This window comes from Lithobates pipiens, unplaced genomic scaffold, assembly GCF_037356315.1.
Source record: "Lithobates pipiens isolate NorthernLeopardFrog02 unplaced genomic scaffold, aLitPip1_a1.2 Scaffold_22, whole genome shotgun sequence".
NCBI classification, from domain to species: Eukaryota; Metazoa; Chordata; class Amphibia; order Anura; family Ranidae; genus Lithobates; species Lithobates pipiens.
The window spans coordinates 219,503,522-219,525,753 of record NW_027507784.1 but is presented as its reverse complement, the minus strand read 5'-3'; the positions used below and the strand labels follow the sequence as shown (position 1 = coordinate 219,525,753).

Genomic DNA, 22,232 nt, shown 5'->3' with positions numbered 1-22,232 from the left:
TTCCTACCTCGGAAGTGGACAGTGATAACAACGGACGCCAGTCTATCCGACTGGGGTGGAGTGATGGGGGTTCAGTCGGCTCAGGGCCTCTGGTCGATGGAAGAATCCAAGTTGCTGATCAATCTGCTCGAATTGAGAGCAATCAGGCTGTGCCTCTCCACATGGTCGATGAGACTGCAAGGGCGTCCGTTCAGGATCCAGTCAGACAACGCCACTGTGGTGGCATACGTCACTTACCAAGGGGGAACAAGATGCTCGGCCGCTGCACGGGAGGTCGCTCACATACTTCGGTGGGCAGAACGACACGTCCCGGCCCTGTCGGCCATTTACATCCCAGGAGTGGAGAACTGGCAGGTGGACTATCTGAGTCGGCAGTTGCTGGAGCCAGGAGAATGGGCATTGCATCCAGAGACATTCAGGTTACTGTTCCTGAAGTGGGGCACATCAGACATGGATCTTCTGGCCTCCCATCTCAATCGGAAGGTGACGAGATTTGTGTCCAGGACAAGAGATCCGTGGGCAGACGCGTCAGCCGCGCTGGTGGCTCCGTGGGATTAGTGCCAGCTGATCTACGCATTTCATCCACTGAAACTGTTACCATGCCTGCATCGCAGAGTGGAAGCCGTGGGGATCCCAGTGATTCTGGTGGCAGACGCTCCCTGGCGACTGCCATTGCGAGAGGACATTCTGTCTCAAGGTCTGATTCTCCATCCTGCTTTACCATCGCTGGCTTTAACGGCATGGCTATTGAGAGCCATGTGTTAAGGAACCAGGGTCTGTCGGATTCGGTGATCCTGACTATGTTTAGAGCATGAAAATTTTCTTCCCAGGAGATATACCATCGTATCTGGAAGGCCTACATCTCCATGTGTGAGGAGAAAGGATGGCATCCACGCTCCTTTTCTATATCCAGGATCCAGCAAGGAGTAGACCAGAAATTGGTGTTAAGCGCCATTAAAGGGCAAATTTCAGCCTTGGCTGTCTTTTTCCTGTGACCCCTGGTGTCTCACTCCTTAGTGAGTACCTTCGTTCAGGGGTACGACATGTAGTCCCTCTGGTGCATCCACCGTTACCACCATGGGATTTGAACCTGGTGCTGTCGGCGCTTCAAAAACCGTCATTTGAAAATATCAGGGAGAATCCCCTGTTGACTCTTTCCCAAAAAGTGGTTTTTCTAGTGGCCATCACATCGGCCAGGAGGGTTTCGCAACTGGCAGCCTTGTCCTGCAAGTCACCCCATCTGGTTATCCAAAAGGATAAGGTGGTGTTACGTCCACAACTGTCTTTTCTACCGAACGTGGTCTCGGCTTTTCATATCAATGAGGACATTGTATTACCGTCTTAGTCCTAAGCCGAAACACCCTAAGGAAGTGGCCCTTCACGCTCTGGACGTGGTTCGGGCTCTAAAGGTGTATTTGCCTGCTACTGCTCAAGTCAGACTCACTGTTTCAGTGGCTGGTCCAAAAAAGGCATGGCGGTCTCATTGGTCACCATTTCCAGGTGGATCAGACAAGTTGTAGTGCAAGCCTACACCTTGAAGGGGCAGGTGCCCCCCTTTCCAGTCACGGCCCACTCCACAAGGGCAATCGGAATGTCTTGGGCCTTCCGACGCCAAGCGTCTGTCGCTCAGGTGTGTAAAGCGGTGACCTGATCGTCTGTCCATACTTTAACCAATTTCTACAAGGTAGATGTCAGTGCATCAGCCGATGCCTGTTTTGGCTGCAAAGTTTTGCAGGCGGTCGTATAGTTGCAATTGAATATGCAATATATATTTCCTTTCCTTTTTTCCTAGTTTTTCAATAAAAACACAGTACTGTTAAGTTAATGCACTGTTGCATTACATTCCGCAGTTTTTGGTGAGGTTATGGGTAGTCAATCCTGTCGGTTTTTGTGTTGGTTTTTTCTACACACTGTTGTTTTTGTGGGTAAAGTTTCACTAGTTCCCACTTGCCATGGTGGATGAAGTTTCTATGCTGTTTTCCCACCCCTCGTTTGGCACTGCTTGGGGACGTCCCAATGGCTAAGAGAGGTGCTGTGTCGGTTGGTGAATATAAGAGAAAATAGGATTTTTTGTACTTACCGTAAAATGCTTTTCTCTGTAATTCACCGACCGACACAGCACCCGCCCCTCCTTTTTATCTTTATTGTACTGCTTGTTGACGTACTGAGGTCTGTCTGGCAGACTGGAGGGTTGTTGCCCAAGGGACCGCTCCCTGGGCAGAACTAAGAGTTCTGAGTGTTGTGTTACAACTAATGCTTATTATCTCCTAGTAATAGGGCAAACAACCCAATGGCTAAGAGAGGAGCTGTGTCGGTCGGTGAATTACAGAGAAAAGGATTTTGTGGTGAGTACAAAAAATCATATTTTTTTGCTCAGGACACCTGGGAGCTGATACTGGACGCAGACACTTGTACCTGAACGGCGTAGCACTCAGGCGGGGTGTTGAGTCCTGTGGTGAGGGCCTCTCAGTCTGCAGCAGCTAGAAGGGTGGGATTGTGCACCTGTCCAGTGTGCGGGTGCAAACGTGGTAAAAAGCAGTGCCTGCCCCCTCGTCGTCCAGGGAGAGCTCTGATGCAGACGCGTCCCTGAGACTGGCGGCACCTGCTCTGTTTCTTCAGATGTTGCTGACCAGGAGCGATCGGACAGTGAGGATGAGTCCCCGTCTGGGTCCACGCAAGGGAAACCACTAGCTGGAGCACTTATCACAGCTGTGCATGATACCCTGAAAATTCAGGATACAGCAGGTTCCTCTGCTGAATTAGCGGTCCCCTTTGTGTCTCATAAGCCAGCCCGTACACCTAAGGTGTTTCCGTATCTGACTTATTTCGATAAATTCATATACAAGGAATGGGGAAGGCCACAGCGGACCTTCTCGATCCCTAAAAGAATGGCATTACGCTACCCCTTTGAGGAGAGCCTTTTTAAAAAAAGGTTGTGGACCCCCCAGTATCCAGGTTAAACAAAGTAACCACGATCCCGGTAGAGGGGACTCCTTCATTCAAGGACCCTGCCATCAGGAATACCGAGGCAGTGGCCCAATCCTTGTTTACGGTTGTGGAGTCAGCAATACGACCAGCAATTGTGTCGCAGACACTTACTGAATGGGCAAAACTTTTGCACCCAAAATTGGAGAAGCAGCAGGCTACTCCCGTCTGCGTGGAACTAGCAGACCAGTTGGTGCACGGCCTTAAGTACGTTTGTGATGTGGCCCAGTATACACTTCCTCTGCTCTCCAGGGCTTCAGTGTCAGCAGTGCTGCTGTGGCGCCTGATTTGGCTAAAATGCTGGACTGTGGACCAAGCATTCAAAAAACCTTGACTGATCTACCCTTCCTTGGTGAGTGGCTCTTTGGAGCCTCGTTGGATGACAATATTAAGAATGTCACAGGTGGGAAAAGTACCTTGCTCCCACAGGCCAGGAAGACTAAGGAGCCACGCCGCAGGCAAGAGCCCTCATTTTCCACTGAAAAGAGGCTTTTTTATCCGTCCGGGACTTCAACTAAACGCCCCCAGTCCAGCAGGACAACTACTGAGGGACATACACGTCTCTGGAACCGTAAGCCTGCAAGCAAAAGTGCTACCACATGAAAGTTTTCCCCCACCCATCTATCGGGTGGGGCGTCGCCTTTGGGAGTTTGCAGCCCGGTGCAGCTTCTGCATGCGATCCCTGGGCCTCATGGTGACCTCCTTCGAGGAGGTACCGTAGCCCAGTTCCACACCAGAGTCTTGCAGAAGGAGATATTGACAAAATGGTACAAATCTCCATTATCCCTGGATCGGTAGATTTGGGTGAGCCAGTCAGTGAGGGAGTCCCTGCTCTGGTGGCTGAGATCCCCAGCACTTCGGTCCGGGAAGTCGTTCCTACCTCTGCATTGGACACTGATCACAACGGACACCAGCCTGACCGGCTGGGGTGGAGTACTAGGAGTACAGTTGGCCCAGGGCCTCTGGTCAGGGGAGGAATCCAAGTTGCATTTGAATGTGCTTGAGCTCCGAGCATTCAGGCTATGCCTCTCCACGTGGTCGATGAGACTACGCACCTATACTGTTTCCAGGATCCTGCTGTTCCTACAGCGAGGAGTAGACCAGAAATTGGCTTTAAGCACCATTAAGGGACAAATATCAGCTTTGGCTGTTTTTTTTTCCCAACGACCCCTGGCATCTCACTCTCTAGTGAGCACTTTTATTCAAGGGGTTCGGCATGTAGTTCCTCAGGTGAGTCCACCTTTGCCCCTGTGGGATCTGAACCTGGTGCTATCGGTGCTTCAGAAACTGCCATTTGAGAACATCAGGAAAATTCCCTTGTTAACTCTTTTGCAGAAAGTGGTCTTCCTAGTGGCCATTACATAGGCCAGGAGGGTTTCGGAACTGGCGGCCTTGTCTTGCAAGTCGCCCTATCTGGTTATCCATCAGGAGAAGGTGGTGTTGCGTCCGCAAATCTTTTCTGCCGAAGGTGGTTTCGGCATTTCACATCAATTAAGACCTTGTATTACCATCTCTGTCCTAAGCCGACACATACTAGGGAGGTGGCCCTTTATTTCTTTCTGGACGTGGTCCGGGCTCTAAGGGTATATTTGTCTGCCATGGCTCCCTTTCAGAAGTCGGACTCTGTTTTCGGTAGCTGGTCCGAAAAAAGGTATGGCGGTCTCGTCGGCCACCATTTCCAGGTGGATCAGGCAGATTGTGGTACAGGCCTACGCCTTGAAGGGGCAGGTGCCCCCCTTTCCTGTCATGGCCCATTCCACCAGAGAAATTGTAACCTTATGACTTTCCGACATCAAACGTCAGTCGCTCAAGTGTGTAAGGCGGCGACTTGGTCGTTCGTTCACACTTTTACTAAATTCTACAGAGTAAATGTAAGCGCATCTTTGGATGCATGCTTTGGCCGCAATGTGTTTGCAGGCAGCCATGTAATGTTGCAATTCTGCACTTTTTTTCCTCTGTTTTAAAGAAACAGTTACCTTTGAGTATTATTGCACTGTGGCATTTGTTGACCTTCAATTTCTGATGTGGTTAGCTAAGATGGTGACTCCCCTGTTAGGAAACACCACTGGTTGTGGATGAGATTTTTTTGCTGTTCCCAACCCTCGTTATGACACTGCTTGGGGACGTCCCTACGGTCCAGATTAATGGAGCTGTGTCAGTCAGTGAACGAAAGAGAAAATAGGATTTTTGTACTCGCCGTAAAATCCTTTTCTCTGAAGTTCACTGACACAGCACCCTCCCCTCCTATTGGTTTACTTTATACTGCTTGTTGACGTACTGAGCTGCAGGAAGCAGGCTGAGGGGTTATTACCAGAGGGACCACCCCCTGGGCGGAACTGTAAAGTTCTGTTTTTTTCACATGTATTACTTGTTTTGCCTAGTCCTCTCCTGAAGGTGGCGTAATAACCATACGGTCAAGCTTAATGGAGCTGTGTCAGTCAGTGAACTTCAGAGAAAAGGATTTTACGGTGAGTAAAAAAATCCTAATTTTTAACCGATCTATGCTTTCCCTTCTGTTCTGCTTCCGAGCCTTCTTCACAGGAGCAAGCAAGAAGGGAAGGAGGTGATTTTGGTGGCCCAGGAGTTATTGGTTTGCCGCAATCATAAAGATGGTGGTAGGTGACCCTTGGTTCCTACCACTGTGGCCAGACCTTCTTTTGCAAGGTCCACAAGGCCTCCTTCCTTACAAATGCTAAATATAACGGTTTGGCTATTGAGACCCACATTCTAAAATAAGACCGTGGGCTGTCAACTTCAGTAGTTTCTACTTTGGTATGCTAGGATGCTGGCCTCCAGTGTCATATACTAATGAGTCTGGAAGGCATATGTCTCCTGGTGTTAATCCAGGGGCTGGCACCCCAGAAAATACGTCATAGGTAGGATCCTTGAATTCCTATGGATGGGATTAGAAATGAAGCTGGCCCTGAGTACTTTCAAAGGCCAGGTATCGGCCTTATCTGTGTTTTTTATTTCCTGGTTTACATATCTTCTGCAAGAAGAGTATCAGGGTTGTCTGCTCCTTTTTATAAAGAGTCATCTTGGTTTGTTCTTAACGATAAGGTTGGATTGCGGCCTCATCCTAATTTCCTTCCGAAGGTAGTGTCAGTTTTTTTTCATATTAAACCAAGATATTGTTCTGCCTTCATTTTTTTCAGAACTTCATTCTCTGAAAGAAAGGTTACTACATTCTCTTGATGTGGCGAGAGAGGTCAAGGTGCATTTAAAGCTGACCACTCTGATGCATAAAAACAGATGTTTTTCGTTTGTTTTGCCTGACGGTCCTAAAAGAGGACAGGCAGCATCGGACTCTGCTATCTCTAGGTGGATTTGTCAAGTGATTGTTCAAGCTTTTGGCTTAAAGGAAGAGAATTCCTCCTTTTTTTTCATTTTTTAAGGCATTCCACCAGGACCATTAGTGCTTCTTGGGCAGTGCATCACCAAGCCTCTATGGCTTAGATCTGCAAGGCCGCACCTTGGTCTTCAATCCATACATTTACTAGATTCTTTCAAGTAGATGTAAAAGATCATGAGGATATCGCCTTTGGGCACAGTGTACTGCAGGCTGCAGTATGAGTCCTCTAGTCTCTTGGTGCCCTACTATTGTGTCTCCCTCCCTTCAGTTGGCATTGCTATGGGACATCCCACATAGTAACTACTATGGCTCTGTGTCCCCTGTTATATGAAAAGAAAACAGGATTTTTAGAAACAGCTTACCTGTAAAATCCTTTTCTTTTAAAGTACATCAGGGGACACAGCGGTTCCTCCCTTCTTTGGTATACACGTGTATTGCTTTGCTACAAAACTATGGCTCTCTGTCCCCTGATGTACTTCAAAGAAAAGGATTTTACAGGTAAGCTGTTTTTAAAAATCCTGTTTTTTGTCTCCCTCGACCTCTCTGGGATACACAGAGTTCCCGTTGGTCAGAGGTGGAGGGCTTTGATTTGGAAAAATCGGCATTGGATTATGAATCCCTCGACTGATGTGGCTTTCTTTTTTGTAAATTAGTGGTGTGCCATTTGTAAGCTCGCCCCTCTAAAAAGGCTGACTGATCCCTCCAAAATTGAATCTCCTCCTTATATAAGATTTTTTTGTTGTAAATAGAAAAATTCTCCTTCAATTTGGTTTGTAGATTGAAAAAAAAGCCTATGGTCTTTGAAGGGGACCAGGGCTAATTCGAAGATAATGATTTCCCTATCCTGGGAGTCAAATTGTACTCCCTGGTAAGGATAAGCATCATCATTTCTTGAGAACATTGTTTCATTGTCCATTTAAACGGATGCTGCATGTGCGGCCCTCATGCCCAGTTATGCTTTTCTCATCCTAGTTTGATGATTCAAATACGCAACCAACTTTCTTAGGTAAATATTTAAAGACTTTTCACTCTGAGTGCACTATAGCGTTACATGTCTGTTCAAATCCTCACTAATTTTTCACCTCATACACTTCACTTTCTTTTTCACCTGTCTTGCACCATCATCTTGTGTATTCCATCACTGTCACCATTCCCTGTAGCCTTACCACATTGCACCTATATTGTGCACTCTTTCTTTCTTTTCAAGTTCTGGGTGACTCCAGTAGGGTCTATTGCACTCCCGTCCAATATTATCCTATCTAACTATTTTCACCCGCTTCACTCACATCCATTTTCACCCACACTCTTCCCCTATACTCACCTTTTTATCTCCACATATTTCTCACTCTTTTCTCGTAGTCCTGCTTACACTATTTTTCTTGATATCTCCCTTTTTCCTTTTCGCCACATATTCATCTCTCACTGTTGGTTTTGTTTTGTTTTTGTACACATGCACGTCCTGATCACCACATCACCCTGTTTTTCTCACTTCTGCTCTCACACATCGTCACGCATTCAGTTACTTTCATCTTTTCACCTTTTCTCCACCCATAATAGTATAATATTTTACACATTCGCATTCCCTCACATCATCAATCCACTCACTAACTTTTAATCAATTAGATTCATTCTATAATTAATATTCACTTTATACTTTTTATTTCACCGTACACTTTAACAGCTCTGAAACAATCACTAGTCTTTAATCAATATTCGCTTCTAATGTATTACCCTTATACACTCCAACAGTGACTTGGTGAGAGATTGGTCCTGTTCTCAGTTCCTGGCTCTCCCCCCCCCCCCCCCTTTATTTTGTTTGGGCTTAAGCGTGGCATCTTGCAGGCCCAGGTTTTGGCTTCTTGACCGTTGCCCCCTTCACCGGTGCGGTTGGGGCGGGAGTGCTTGCCGCGTTGCTTGGATCCTTTGGCAGCTTTTAGGCACAGCAATCAGGAGTCTATTCTCAGCCGTTATTGGTAAATAGATTTTAACAATTATAACTCCTGTGTCAATATCAATTTATATTGTTTGTTGACATTGCTAGTTTTTAAATGATTTTACTTTGATAATGTATATTTTTTCTGTGTTTTTTGCTCTCCCCCCCTCCCCCCTCTCCAGGAGACGACCTCTACTTTTAAAGTCAAAACACGTTGGGGTTCTTAGTATGATTACATATACATATATTATGCTATGTTTTTCTCAGGTATACATCACGGCTATATTATGATATATGCAATAGCCTTATCTACAGAGCTCATGTTTTAATACAAATTAATGTTTCTCTTATGTAACAATTTTTTTCTAAATAAAATGTATACTTTTTCAATTCATTTTGAATTTCTTGCTGCAATTTAAAACCCCACGGGGGAAACCCTTCCAATTGATGGTAATTGAACATGTTGATCATCTGGTGAGAAGAGGTGACTGTCTCCTCTTATTCATGGAGGCCTACTGGATTTACGCATTTAACACTATACAGCCCAGGGGCCTCAATTTTATTTTATCCTGCACCTGCTGCCTTAATGAGAGATAATTTGGTTATTGAAGAGTTCAGGACGTAACTCTGTACATAATGTGTATTCTCTGGTTACTTTTGGAACCTTTTTTTTTAATTCTCTATCCATTTCCCTTTTACTTGTCTCTGTTCCTTAGTACTTACTACATGGGTTATATCGGCTTATCAGGTGTTGGACACTGGCATGTGAACTTCCCCCATATAACCCCTCCCACTACTGGGAGTCTTCATTTTTTTTTGCCAGTGTCTAAGGTGTTGGGCACGTGTAAGGATGTGTGTACTGAGCTCAACGGGCAGTAATCCTTTGATGCGATACAGGCATCCTGACTGGATCCGTTCTGATGTCTCCGTAATGGACTAAATGAAAGGTACCCGGGCCTTGTCATCCAAAGACATGAGGTTTTGCTTGCAAATGTTTTTAAGCTGGGGCCTGGGATTCAGTACTTTTTATTAGTAAGGACAATAAAAGTTTACTGGCAGGGTCTTCTCACAGGTCCAGGATTGTGGGATTACCTGAGTGTACCCTTATTCCTGAAGGTTTCCTTTCAAGGTCTCGGTGCCTACCGTGAAGGGCAAAGATTGAGTTTTTATCTCTGATAAAGACCTGCAGCGGAAAGGTAGGGGAGATTTCCTGCAAGGAATCTCTCCTTCCATGTATTTATGTTGTCATGTCTATGTGTCAGCACTGGAGGCTGTATTGAGCACTCACCAATCTGACGCTGGAAACAGCAGAAGCTTTCTCTCTCCTCTCCGTTCAAGCCAGCTCAGACCCTCAGGTATGAAGGGGGGGTCTGATCACTTCCTGGGCCCCCGGAGTGGCGATTTTTGTTGCTTTGAATGCCAGCCCGCTGCCTCTTTTTTCTTAAAAAAAACGTTTTGTTTTTGGGGCAAATCGCGGCTGTGTTACCGCCGCCGGCCACCATGTTGCCGGCACTCATACACTTCCCTAGTTGCAACGGGAGAGAGGGGGCCGTTTTCGCATGGGGGGCGTGGCTAAATGGCGTCAGACGCCGGCCACACGTGGAGGAAGTATTTTTTATCTACACAGGCAGAGCTGCAGTCTGATGGTGGAGGGACAGAGCAGAGTGGTTGCTGGTCAAGTTTAGTGACACAGGCATCTCCCTTTTTGTTGACATTGTACTGTATAGCTAGGACTAATAGCAGTTATTGTACTGTACTATAGCCTAGCAAGTGTTACATTCTTTTGCTGGTAGTGCCTCTGCTTTGTACTGTAAGCTATGAGTAGCAAGGGGGCCAGGAACTCCTCTAAGGGTTCTAGGGGGTCACAACAAACTAAGACCCTGTCCAAAAGAGTGTCTTCCTCTTTGGAGAGTGTTGCGGCTGGTCAGATTGAGCTGTTGGAGGAAGCTGTTATTGCAGTCGCTCAAGACGCTTCAGCCCCTGAGTATGTCACACATGAAGTGTTGTCCTCTACCATTGCTGGCTTAGAGAAGAAGCTTGATGCAATTTTATCCCTTCAGAGCGATTAAATACAGTAGATCCCCTACAAGTGCTCAAGATCCTCCTCTGGAGGTTAAGGATGCCGGGGATCAGGCAGATCTTCCTAAAGATATCGAAGATACTGGCTTATCCTCTTCTGAGGATCCTAACACGAAAGGAGTATCACCGCAAGAGAGCTTGCTTGTGCACGCTCTCACTGGGTTGGTTCGGTCAACCTTTTTGCTACCTGCAGTGCAGGCTTCTGATGATCCCATCCCTAAGGATCATTAAAATGTCCTCTGGCTGGAGATGCCTTTCCTATCCGTGCGTGGCTAAGAAAGCGTATGTACGCAGAGTGGGAGCATCCGGATAAGCAGTTTTATCCTCCTAAGCCCTTGTACACACGGTCGGAGATTCCGACGGGATGTGTCCGATCGGACCGTTTTGTCAGATATTCCGACTGTGTGTGGTCTCCATCGAACTTGTTGGTAAAATGTTCCGTCAAAATGCTCCGATCAGACATACTCCGATCATGTGTAGAGAATTCCGATCGGACAAAGTGCCACTCATGCTCAGATCAAATTCCTACACCAAAGCTATTGGCTACTAGCGTGAACGTAGTCCCGTCGTAACGAAATACTGTCATCACGTCGGATTTTCCGACAACTTTGTCCGACCGTGTGTATGCAACAGTTTCGGACAAAATCCGACGGATTTGGTTGTCTGAATCTCCGACCGTGTGTACAAGGGCTAAGACTGCCAAACTGTATCCTATTGAAGAGGATTTCTATTAGAAATGGAGGATTCCAGCGGTTGATGCTGCGATTACCTCCGTAAATAAGAATCTCACGTGTCCTGTTGATAATGCACTCATGTTGAAGGACTCAGCGGAAAAGGAGCTGGTATACCTTTCTAAGAACCAGATGGCTTTAGCTGGTTCAGCACTGCAGCCGGTTTTGGCCGCAATGGGTGTATCCCAGGCCATTAACCACTTGCTTACTGAGCACTTAAACCCCCCTCATGCCCAGACCAATTTTCAGCTTTCAGCGCTGATGCACTTTGAATGACAATTGCGCGGGCATACAACACTGTACCCAAATGACATTTTTATCATTTTTTTCCCACAAATAGAGCTTTCTTTTGGTGGTATTTAATTCCAGCTGGGAGTTTTATTTTTTGCTAAACAAACAAAAAAAGATGCAAAAAATAAAAAATCACGTTTAATAGTTTGTTATAAAATTTTGCAAACAGGTCATTTTTCTCCTTCATTGAAGTGCGCTGATGAGGCAGCACTGATAGGCTGCACTGGTGGGCACTGATAGGCTGCACTGGTGGGCACTGATAGGCTGCACTGGTGGGCACTGATAGGCTGCACTGGTGGGCACTGATAGGCATAGTTAAGGCGGCACTGATGGGCAAAGATGGGCACAGATAAGATGGCACGGATGGGTGGCACAGATGGGTGGCACTAAGGGGCACTGATAGGTACCACTGATAGATGGGACTGATGGGCACTGATAGGTGGCACTGATAGGTGGCACTGATAGGTGGCACTGCTGGGCACTGATGGGCACTGGTGGATGACACTGATGGGCACAGATATGTGGCACTGGGGTGCAGCACCTTTGTTGAGGCAGATTGTGGGCACTGCTGGGTGGCACTGTGGGCACTGCTGGGTGGCACTGACAGGGGGGGACACATTTTTTATTGATGTGGCACTGGCAGGGGGCAGGTGGGCACTGGCACGGCTGCCGGTGAACGGCTCTTTTTTTTTTTCTCCTCACGCTGTCAGCGCGAGGAGGAATAATAGCCGATTATCGGCTCCGTTGTGTCACATGATCAGCTGTCATTGGCTGACAGCTGATCACGTGATAAGGGGTCGGGATCGACCCCTTGCTCGGATAAGTGATCAGGCGAGTCTCATAGACTCGCCGATCACAGTGCGCGCCACGCGCGCGCCCCTTAGGGGGCGCGCAGGCCGCTCGTGCACGGGACGACGTCAATAGACGTAGTCCCGGCAAAGGAGATCCGCGCTGTAGCCGTCATTCGGCTATAGCAGGGGTCTCAAGTGGTTAAAGAGCAATTTGAGGAGATGCTTACATTTTTACCTGTTGAACAGGTTCACCAGAACGCTGATTTAGCAGACACACTATGCTTCACAGTAGATGCTATGAGAGATGCGTCCATTCAGATTTCACATCTGATGTTGGGACTAGTGCATTCTCGCAGAGTTCTTTGGCTTAAGAGTTGGTCAACCGAAGCACCGTATAAGAAGCTCCTAGCCAGTTTCCCTTTTCATGGTGAACGGCTATTTGGAGAAGATTTGGATAAATACTTACAAAAGATTTCCAATGGCAAAAGCACTCTGTTTCCATTAAAGAAGAAATTTAGACATTTCTCATTTAAGCGGGCCACTTCTCCTGTAACGGGGACATCAGCCTCTAGGCAGTCTCGATGGCCTCAGCCGTCAGGTTCAAGAGGGAAACCCCAGGGACAGCACAAGGTCAGAAAAGATCTTGGGGAAAGAAGCCCACCAAGCAGAGTACTAAAGCCTCCTTATGAAGGGGCGCCCCCACTCGCTCTGGTGGGGGCAAGGCTCCTGCAATTTTCAAAGATCTGGCAGGAGCAATGTTAGGACAAATGGGTGGCTTCTGTGGTGTCTCTAGGTTACAAACTAGAGTTCCGAGTTTTGCCGTCTCCCCGGCTTCTAAGGTCAGGGATTCCCAAGGACCCAGAAAAGAAGACTCTGCTCCTAGCACTGGGCCATCTGCTAGCCAAAGCAGTCATATCAGAGGTTCCCTTAGAGGAACAGGGCACAGGTTTTTATTCAAACCTCTTCACGGTCCCGAAACCAAACAGGGAAGTAAGACCTATTTTAGATCTCAGAGATCTAAATCAGCACTTGTGCATCCGATCCTTCCGTATGGAATCGATTCGGCCTGTAGTAGCCATCCTCCAAGGAGGAGAATTTTTTACTTCAATCGATATCAAGGATACCTATCTTCATGTGCCAATATTTCACGCTCATCAGAGGTGTTTACACTTCGAATTAGAAAACCGTCACTTTCAGTTCGGGGCCCTGCCATTCGGTCTAGCCACAGCTCCTCGAGTATTCACAAAGATTCTGGCTCCTGCTTTAGCCAGGTTAAGGGCATAATGGTCCTAGCCTATTTGGACGACCTACTCTTAGTAGATCATTTGGTTTCCGGGTTAGACCACGGTCTGGTGACAAAGGTAAACTACCTGGAATCTCTAGGCTGGGTTCTCAACCTAGATAAGTTGTCCTTGAGGCCATCAAGGAGAGTACAGTACCTGGGACTAATCATAGATAACAGGCAGGGAAAGGTATTTCTACCTCCAAAGAGAATCAGTTGCATTGTAGAACTAATTCACCTCATCAAGGTAAAGAAAAAGCCTTCCATTTGGTTGTGCATGAGATTGTTGGGGAAGATGGTGGCCTCCTTCGAGGCCTTCCCTTACGCACAGTTTCATTCAAGATTGCTACAAAGCGCAATCCTGTCAGCCTGGATCAAAAAGGTTCAGGCCTTATATTTTCCAATTCAGCTTGCTCCCAAAGTACGTCAGAGCCTAAATTGGTGGCTGATGTCCAGCAACCTTCAAAAGGGAAGGACATTTCTGCCTTCCACCTGGAAGGCAGTAACCACAGATGCCAGTCTTTCAGGCTGGGGAGCAATTCTGGAAGAGGATTCTGTCCAGGGAAGGTGGTCCAGGTTGGAAATATATTGGATATTTGAGCAATTCATCTGGCCTTAAGAGCCTGGACAGCCAGACTAAAGGGCTGTCCTGTCAGGATTCAGTCCGACAATGCCACGGCTGTGGCTTACGTCAATCACCAGGGGGACAAGAGGAGTCATGCAGCCCAGAGAGAGGTGAATCACGTTTTGTCTTGGGCAGAACACATCGTTCCTTGCCTATCGGCAGTGTTCATTCCCGGGATAGAGAATTGGCAGGCGGACTACTTGAGCTGCCAACAACTGCTTCCAGGATAGTGTTCTCTTCACCCTGACATCTTTCTTGCAATATGTCAGAGATGGGGTACTCCGGACGTGGACCTGTTCGCGTCTAGATTCAACTACAAAGTCGACAACTTTGTATCAAGGACAAGGGATCTGCTAGCTTGCGGAACAGACGCATTAGTCTTCCCATGGGATCAGTTTTCTCTGATCTATGCATTTCCTCCAGTTCTGCTACTTCCGCATCTTCTTCGCACGATCAGACAGGAACAATGGGAGGGGATTCTTGTGGCCCAGAAGGCCTTGGTTCGCTGAGATCATAAGGATGGCAGTAGGAGTTCCCTGGACTCTGCCATTATGGCCGGACCTTCTTTCGCAGGGTCCGGTATGCCATCCTACCTTGCAGATGCTAAATTTGACAGTCTGGCTATTGAGACCCACATCCTAAGGAGTCGTGGGTTATCTCCTTGAGTCATATCTACCTTGATTAATGCCAGGAAGCCAGCTTCCAGGATCATCTACTACAGAGTCTGGAAGGAATATGCTGCCTGGTGCGGATCCAGGGGTTGGCACCCCAGGAAATATGTTATAGGTAGAATTCTTGAATTCCTACAGATGGGATTAGAGATGAATCTGGCCTTGAATACCATCAAGGGCCAGATCTAGGCCCATCAGTGTTCTTTCAGTGGCCTTTAGCTTCTCACTCTTTAGTGCGTAGCTTTGTGCAGGGGGTAACACGGATCCGTCCTCCGATCAAGACACCCCTAAATCCTTGGGATTTGAACTTGGTTCTGTCAGCTTTACAAAAGCAGCCTTTTGAACCTTTTACGGGAGATTCCCTTGGTTCTGTTGACCAGAAAGATAGTATTTCTGGTTGCTATTTCTTCTGCCAGAAGAGTTTCTGAACTAGCAGGTCTATCTTGTAGGGAGCCATATCTGATTATGGATAAGGATAAGGTGGTTTTACGCCCTCATCCTGAATTCCTGCCAAAGGTAACAACGGGGTTTCACTTAAACCAAGATATTTGTTCTTCCTTCATTCTTCCCAGAGCCTCAATCTAGGGAAGAGAGGTTGCTACATTCCCTTGATGTAGTAAGGTCAGAGTGTATTTAAAGGCGACCGCTCAGGTTCGTAAGACAGATATTTTGTTTATTCTGCCGGATGGTTCAAAGAAAGGACAGGCAGCATCTAGATCCACTATTGCCAAGTGGATTTGTCAAGTCATTGTGCAGGCTTATGGTTTAAAGAGGAAGATTTCTCCTTTTCATGTTAAGGCACACTCTACCAGGGCGATTAGTACCTCCTGGGCGGTGCATCATCAGGCCTCTACACCTCCGATCTGTAAAGCCACGACATGGTCTTCAGTTCATACATTTACCAGATTTTATCAAATCGATGTTAAGGGTCATCTAGATTCTGCTTTTGGGCACAGCGTATTGCAGGCTGCAGTATTCTGACTTCCTTTTTTGTTGTGTCTGCCCCCCTTCAGTTGCCATTGCGATGGGACATCCCACGTAGTAAGTACTACGGCTCTGTGTCCCCTGATGTAAGAAAAGAAAATAGGATTTTTAAAACGGCTTACCTGTAAAATCCTTTTCTTTGATGTACATTAGGAGACACAGAGGTCCCTCCCTTCTTCTTGTACACTTTGATTGCTTGTCTACAAAACTGAGGACTCCCAGTAGTGGGAGGGGTTATATGGGGGAAGTTCATGCCTTAAGGGGCATGCCAGTGTCCATCACCTGATAAGCAGATATAACCCACGTAGTAAGTACTATGGCTTTGTGTCCCCTGATGTACATCAAAGAAAAGGATTTTACAGGTAAGCTGTTTTAAAAATCCTATTTTTTTTTTTCATTTTTCATTTCTTTTCCATTTTTTCCCCATTTTATTTATATTTTTTTTACCTTTTTGTATTTACCTTTTTTTTTTTTGTTGATATATTTTTCTTTTTTTTTTCTCTTTTCATTCCCTCTTTCTCTATTTTCTTATTACTTTTTTTCTTTACCTTTTTGGTTTACTAATTTCATTCTTCCAGCTTGTTCCTTTTCTTATCTCCTTATTTTAAATTTTTCTCTAGTTTCTTTTCCACGCTTCTTGTTCTCTCTGCAACTTCCTCTTGTACACGTCTACACAGCTCTCATGCACTTATATTTTTTCACACTAGATGGCTCTGTCCTCCCTCAGGTACAGTCCTGACATCTGCCAGTCTGGAGGCCGCCGTAGAGGTATTTAGGATTGCTATGGCTTGCAGCCCACCTGAGGAACTGCTCTTACGGCACGTGCGCCCTGGCATGCATGGAATTGGAGGCTGAACCACATGCCTCCATGCTGCTAGTCAACCCACACATACACAATGACATGGGACTGTACAGCCTGCTGCTCGGTGTCTGACATCTTTTTTTCTGTTATAACAGGCATTTCAGTATTGTATAGTGACCAGTGGCTTTTTGCATTTATTGAATACCGGATTGGGCATTTGATTGATATTTCTCTTACTATTAATATTAGATAGTTAGCAGCTATGTCATAAGTTTAAATTGTGCATAATGGTGGGCTCACAACGTTATTATGACGTCAGGGGCTGGGCCAAAATTTTTGCACTGATTGGTGGATTGTCTGTTAAAATACGTGTTGGTTTTCACTGTAAATTGTTACTTGCCTGATGAAGGGGCCCTGTGTGGCTCCAAAAAAATTGCTGTATATTTATCACGTGACCACGATAAGAATGCTTTGGACCATTTTGAGGAATACTTGGTGTGCTGTTAACATTTCTTCACTTTCATATCAGTGGGAGAAACAGCAATGTCCCAAGGGCCGGATAAAAGCAAGCAAAGCAGACTATTGATCTATGCAATTCCAGTGTCCTCTACTCTGTTCAAGTAAAGTATTTTACAGAAAGTCAAAATGCCTATTTTTTGCCTTTAGTTCTAATTTAACAAGTATAAGGATTTTTATTTTAGCAACTCAATTGAAAATAACCATCATTTAGAATCACTAAATAACCCTTTTCCTGGTGTGTTAGCTTTTTGAATTACAGCAAGTCTCATCTTTTAGTGATACAAGAGGAAATGAGCAGATGTCTCTTAACACCACTTTACTAATTGCTGTACTCAACTTAATGTAAACAATTTCGTTATCAGTTTTTATCTTTATTTTCCTGTTTTAGATCGAATCACAAATATTTCCTTCAACTACTGGTGGTGCAGAGAAAATGTGTAGTGATCTTAACATTCCCTTGCTGGGAAAGGTCCCTTTAGATCCAAATATAGGTAAGTCCTGGTTGGTTGAAAGACAGTTATTCAATTTTAATCCATGCCAATAGCCAGCCTAACATTATAGTGCAATGCCATGAAGCTTTTCTCCTTTGTAAAAATGTTGTGCAGATACTATTTTCACACTGTAAACACGTTTCATGTTTCAGCATCTGCAGCCTCTCCCCAATCTCGATCCCAATCCCTGTGACAGAAGGCGAAGGATCCTCTCTCCATACCCGCTGTTACAATTTGATAACAGCAAGGCTGTGTGCTGTTCTGCCCACATCATTAATTCATTTTTCTGTAAATGGATTCCTACAAGTAATAGCCATTAAAAGCTTGCGGCTTGTAGTTCTCAATGACCTGCGAGAGTAGGGGCAGGGCAACATGTACTGCCCTACATATGTCCTATTTTTTCTATCACCATCTTCTTAGTGTCCACTCTTGTACATACATACTTTAACCAGTAAGAATAGTGATCGACTACTTGTAAAAACAAAATGAGCTACATAGTTTAATATATTTTAGTGAATCCCAGAGAGTTGCAGCATTTTGTGTTTGGACATTATTCTTGACATATTACTTGTGGAAATTGTTTCATTGTTTTCTTTCTTTCGATCTCTAAGCAAAAATTGCTAGTAATTTCAGAACCATGACTGAGCTTTTATGCTCAGTGCCTAAAATGTAGTTAAATTCTTTCACAAATTTTGAAAATTATATGGACGCTAGCCAGTGTGCGCTCAGTTTAAGGCATGCAATATAATGCAATATAATGTCCTAGCCAAGGCAAAGGGCTAGAATAGTAACTTTGTTTTAATCAGTTTTTGTCTTTAAAGAGATGATTAATTTGTTGTTTTTCCCTTTTTCTTAAGGAAAGAGCTGTGATACAGGTACAAATTTTTTCAGTGAGATTCCAGATTCGCCAGCAACTGTGGTGTACCGAAAAATAATACAAAGTAAGGGCCACGAAATCAATCTATAAATATAGCAATAATAGAAAATATGTATAACTATAACCCAGAATGAAACATCCTGCAGATGTCCAAATCAGGAAAGTTAAAGCATATCAATACCCAAAACTTTTTTTTGTTTGTTTTGGATAGATTGGGGAAGAATTAGAGCGCCTTTCAGTTTTTACTGCAGTTGAAGGCTCCGTTAAGATGGATTCCTTCACTTCCTGTCTGATAAAAAAGTTGTCCCCAGGACAGGAATGGATAGGAAATCTCTCAGCAGCACAGAAGAAAAAAGGTTCATACTTATTGTACAGTACAGGACACAGGTTGGACATTCAAAGTATTTGAATTATTTGGACACTTACCCTTGGGAGTCCTCTAGGGCAGTGGTTCTCAGCCTCAGTTTACCAAGCCATTGGCTCTGATTTAAAGCACCTGTGCAAGATAAAGGGAAACATGCAAACATGGCTTGTTGGGGGGCTACTTGAGGACTGAGGTTGGGAACCACTGCTCTATTGAACTTCCAAATCTCAAAGCAAGAGATGTTTCAGATGCACGTTGATGGGGGGAATATTGAGAGGAAAAAACAAAAGTCACTTAATTGGAGACTGGTTTTCTTTGTACAAGGCTAGTATATTTGACCCTCTTCAATGCTGTTAGAAGTGATGTCTAAGGGCTTCCAATAGAGGCACTGCATCTGTGTCGATGCAACCTTGGTAAACATTGGGAACTGTACCTAGACTTCATGTTGTGGGGATGGCCTGTAATGTTGCCTCAGGCACTGGATCCTGCTTGGGTGCTTGCATATACACTTAGTGCAGCATGTTTAGTTAGCTGCAGGGTCTTATACAGGTCCAAGGCCATGTTTCCCAGACCCTAAAGACTTCTGGGGTATTTCTATTGTGATGGATGGAGGCAAAACCTTTGGCTTTATGAGGAAGTCCGCATGGACGAAACATGTCAGAGTATAACCACACATAGGACCACAAGTGTGGCAAGCACGCTGATCTGGAGGTGACACAGAGTTAGCGAGCTGTACTGCGAGGTGGTCAGATGCTGGAGATCTGGCTCATGCAGGAAAAGTGGGCACACCGATGTTTTTTTTTTAATTTATAGAAGTTTTGTAAAGCTTACAACGTGAGAGAGAAAATAAGACATTTCAAAATAATGAACTGTCACGTATACATAGAAATGTGAAATTTTAAGTGCATGGTATAATCAGACAGTAGAACATTTAATCTTAATTTCAATTACACAAATGTACTATACCATACAATTTAGTAAAAGGTAAATGAAACATATAAGAACATTTAAGGCAATGAAAGGGAAGAAAATATATAATAGGAGACAGGTTAGCACCATGGAAAACAAAAAAAAAAAAACATAACCCTTACCAGAACTTTAATAAAATATGAACAAAGGACAAATGCCAAAGATATCAAATTAGTTATTTCAGTGCAAAACTCAGAATCATCCCATTCTTTCCAAATTTAAAAAAAAGTGGCAGTGAGCCATCAATCAGTGTGGTCAAATGTTCCATCCTGCGTATGTCTGCCACTGTAGCGCGAAATTGTGAGAAAGTAGGGGGAGATGTATTGTGTTCAGAGGTATGGGGTATTTAATAATTTTTGCAAGAATTCTTGGATCTGGGCACAAAACAAACTAATAGAAGGATATTCCCAGAAGATATGGAGATGGGTACCTATAGCCCCATTACATCCCCAACACTCAAACAAAAGATATGTAGGGGCCAAGTCTTAAACAGATCCTATTGCACTGAAAAGTCTGTGCAGTCTTTTAACAGACAGCGGCAATGCAGCAAGTGTGCGAATAGGATGAAAAGTCCACTGTTTCAGGTCAGCCTTGTTGCAGGGAAGCAGAAGCCATCTCCAGGATATACAAGAAAGAAATGCAGGCACCTCTGAGTACAGGGTAGGTAAGGAATCAAAGGCACTTCTGTGGGGATAGCCTAGTGAGACATCCATGGCATTGGTCCACAGCCATCCTGGCCTTTCTGTATGCTCTTGTGGCTGGCAAGATGGTGGTGTTGTGGAGAAGAGCTGAAACTGAGGGTTGGAACGCACCCTGGACTGCAGTGCTGGTCAGGAGTAGATCACTGGTTTGCTTGCGACTCGTTTCTGAGCTGGCGCACCCTGGTGTTAAGAGGTATGCACCCTCCTTTCTCAAGCCAGGCTTGAGGAAAAGAGCGCACATACCTCCGGCCATGAAAGTATACAGAGCGGCCAGGACGGCTTCCCATGGGGGCAAGTGCCATGGATGTCTCACTAGGCAAACACCATAGATATGCCTATGATTCCTTACCTACATGTGAGTTACTATGTATTCACCTATATAAATTTAACAGTCTGTACTAAGAGGTGTGAAGTGAAAAACAAAAACTCGCCACCGCCCCATCTACAGCAGGCTATCGCAGTAATCGGCATTGGAGGTATGAAACAGATAACAACAAAGCCTGGGGAATGCCCAGGAAAAACCCAACCTTACTTACCAACCAGCTCGCAGACAACCAAATGATCCTGTCTTACAGTATGTGTTAAAAACAGGGGTTTAGTCCGCATGCATTTGCAAACGCATGTGTAAGCCACAGAGCCTCGCCACGGCACCCTGTTATCTGTGGTCCTAACACTAAACTATGAGTATCCCCACAGTGGAGGCACATGCATTCTGATGGATAGATGAGGGCAGGTGGATGGAAGGGAAGCCCACCCCTTTTTAAAGGTACAGGAGCACACCAAACACCCAGCAAGTAGCACAATGGCTGCAAAGGTGTGATATGAAAAACAAAAACTCCCCACCGCCCCCATCTATCCCTCAAAATGCATGTGCCTCCACTGTGGGGACACTCATAGTTTAGTGTTAGGACCACGGATACCAGGGTGCCATGACAAGGCTCTGGCTTGGGTTTTTCCTGGGCATTCCCCAGGCTTTGTTGTTGTACTCAGAGGTGTTTGCATTTCTTTCTTACATCTCCAACGTTGTCTAGAAGCTTCTGGATTAAATGCGTGTAGAATATCTGGGGTCCTATACCAGAAAAAAGAATCTTAGATGCGGTTTCTTTCTGCACAACACCTTGAGGTTTTGGATGTGGACTTCCAAATCTTTCTACAATCTTTTAGATATAGGATGCTGTAAAATGTGAGACCGCTTCTTCATATAATTGAGTAGAATCCGTTAAGGGGGCGTCTTCATGAAGAATTTTATAGATAGTTGAAACTAATTTGGGTTCATATGGACCATTAGCACATAATAATTGAAAATTAGTGGGTTTGTCTAGAGATAGGGAGGGGGATTTAAAAGAAAATAAATGCTTGAATTGCAAATAAGGGTAACAAAGTGTTTTAGGAATCTGATGTTTCACTTGGAGGTCCGCAAATGACTTAAAACGAAGTGTCCCTGGATTTTCAAGTTGATGTAATTGAAAAATCCCTGCCTGAGTCCAAGGAAACATCCGATCATAAGATAAACTATCAGGAATATCAGGATTAAAAAGCACATTTAAGAGTGGGGGGCATGGCAAAGAAAGGGAATACCGCTTGGAACATCTCTTCCATATTAAAATGGGTAAACAACATTGGAGCCAGGCATATAGATCTTAATTGAGGCATATATTTGCCTGAAGAGGGCCATAACATGTTACATGGGTGAACCAGCGAGGTAATCCACATTTCGATTTTGGCCCATCTATTTGGGGCCTTCCAAGATGTCCGGGAAGTCTACACTCACAGGCGTAATAATAT

General features: G+C 45.1%; 1 protein-coding gene across 6 annotated transcripts in view; it reads left to right on the top strand.

Annotated features, from left to right (window-relative positions):
• Positions 1 to 22,232, top strand: part of NUBP1 (NUBP iron-sulfur cluster assembly factor 1, cytosolic) — a 516,243-nt gene that overhangs the window by 390,718 nt on the left and 103,293 nt on the right. For 5 of the 6 annotated variants that reach the window (XR_013261876.1, XM_077448857.1, XM_077448859.1 and 2 more), the window contains exons 9-10: positions 17,434 to 17,536; positions 18,394 to 18,477. The exons of the other annotated variant lie outside the window; for it this stretch is intronic. Coding sequence is in view for 4 of the 5 variants with exons in the window: in XM_077448857.1 (XP_077304983.1) it covers positions 17,434 to 17,536; positions 18,394 to 18,477 (187 nt within the window). In the remaining variant the exon portion in view is untranslated. The remainder of the gene's footprint in view (positions 1 to 17,433; positions 17,537 to 18,393; positions 18,478 to 22,232) is intronic. 6 annotated transcript variants of the gene reach the window in all.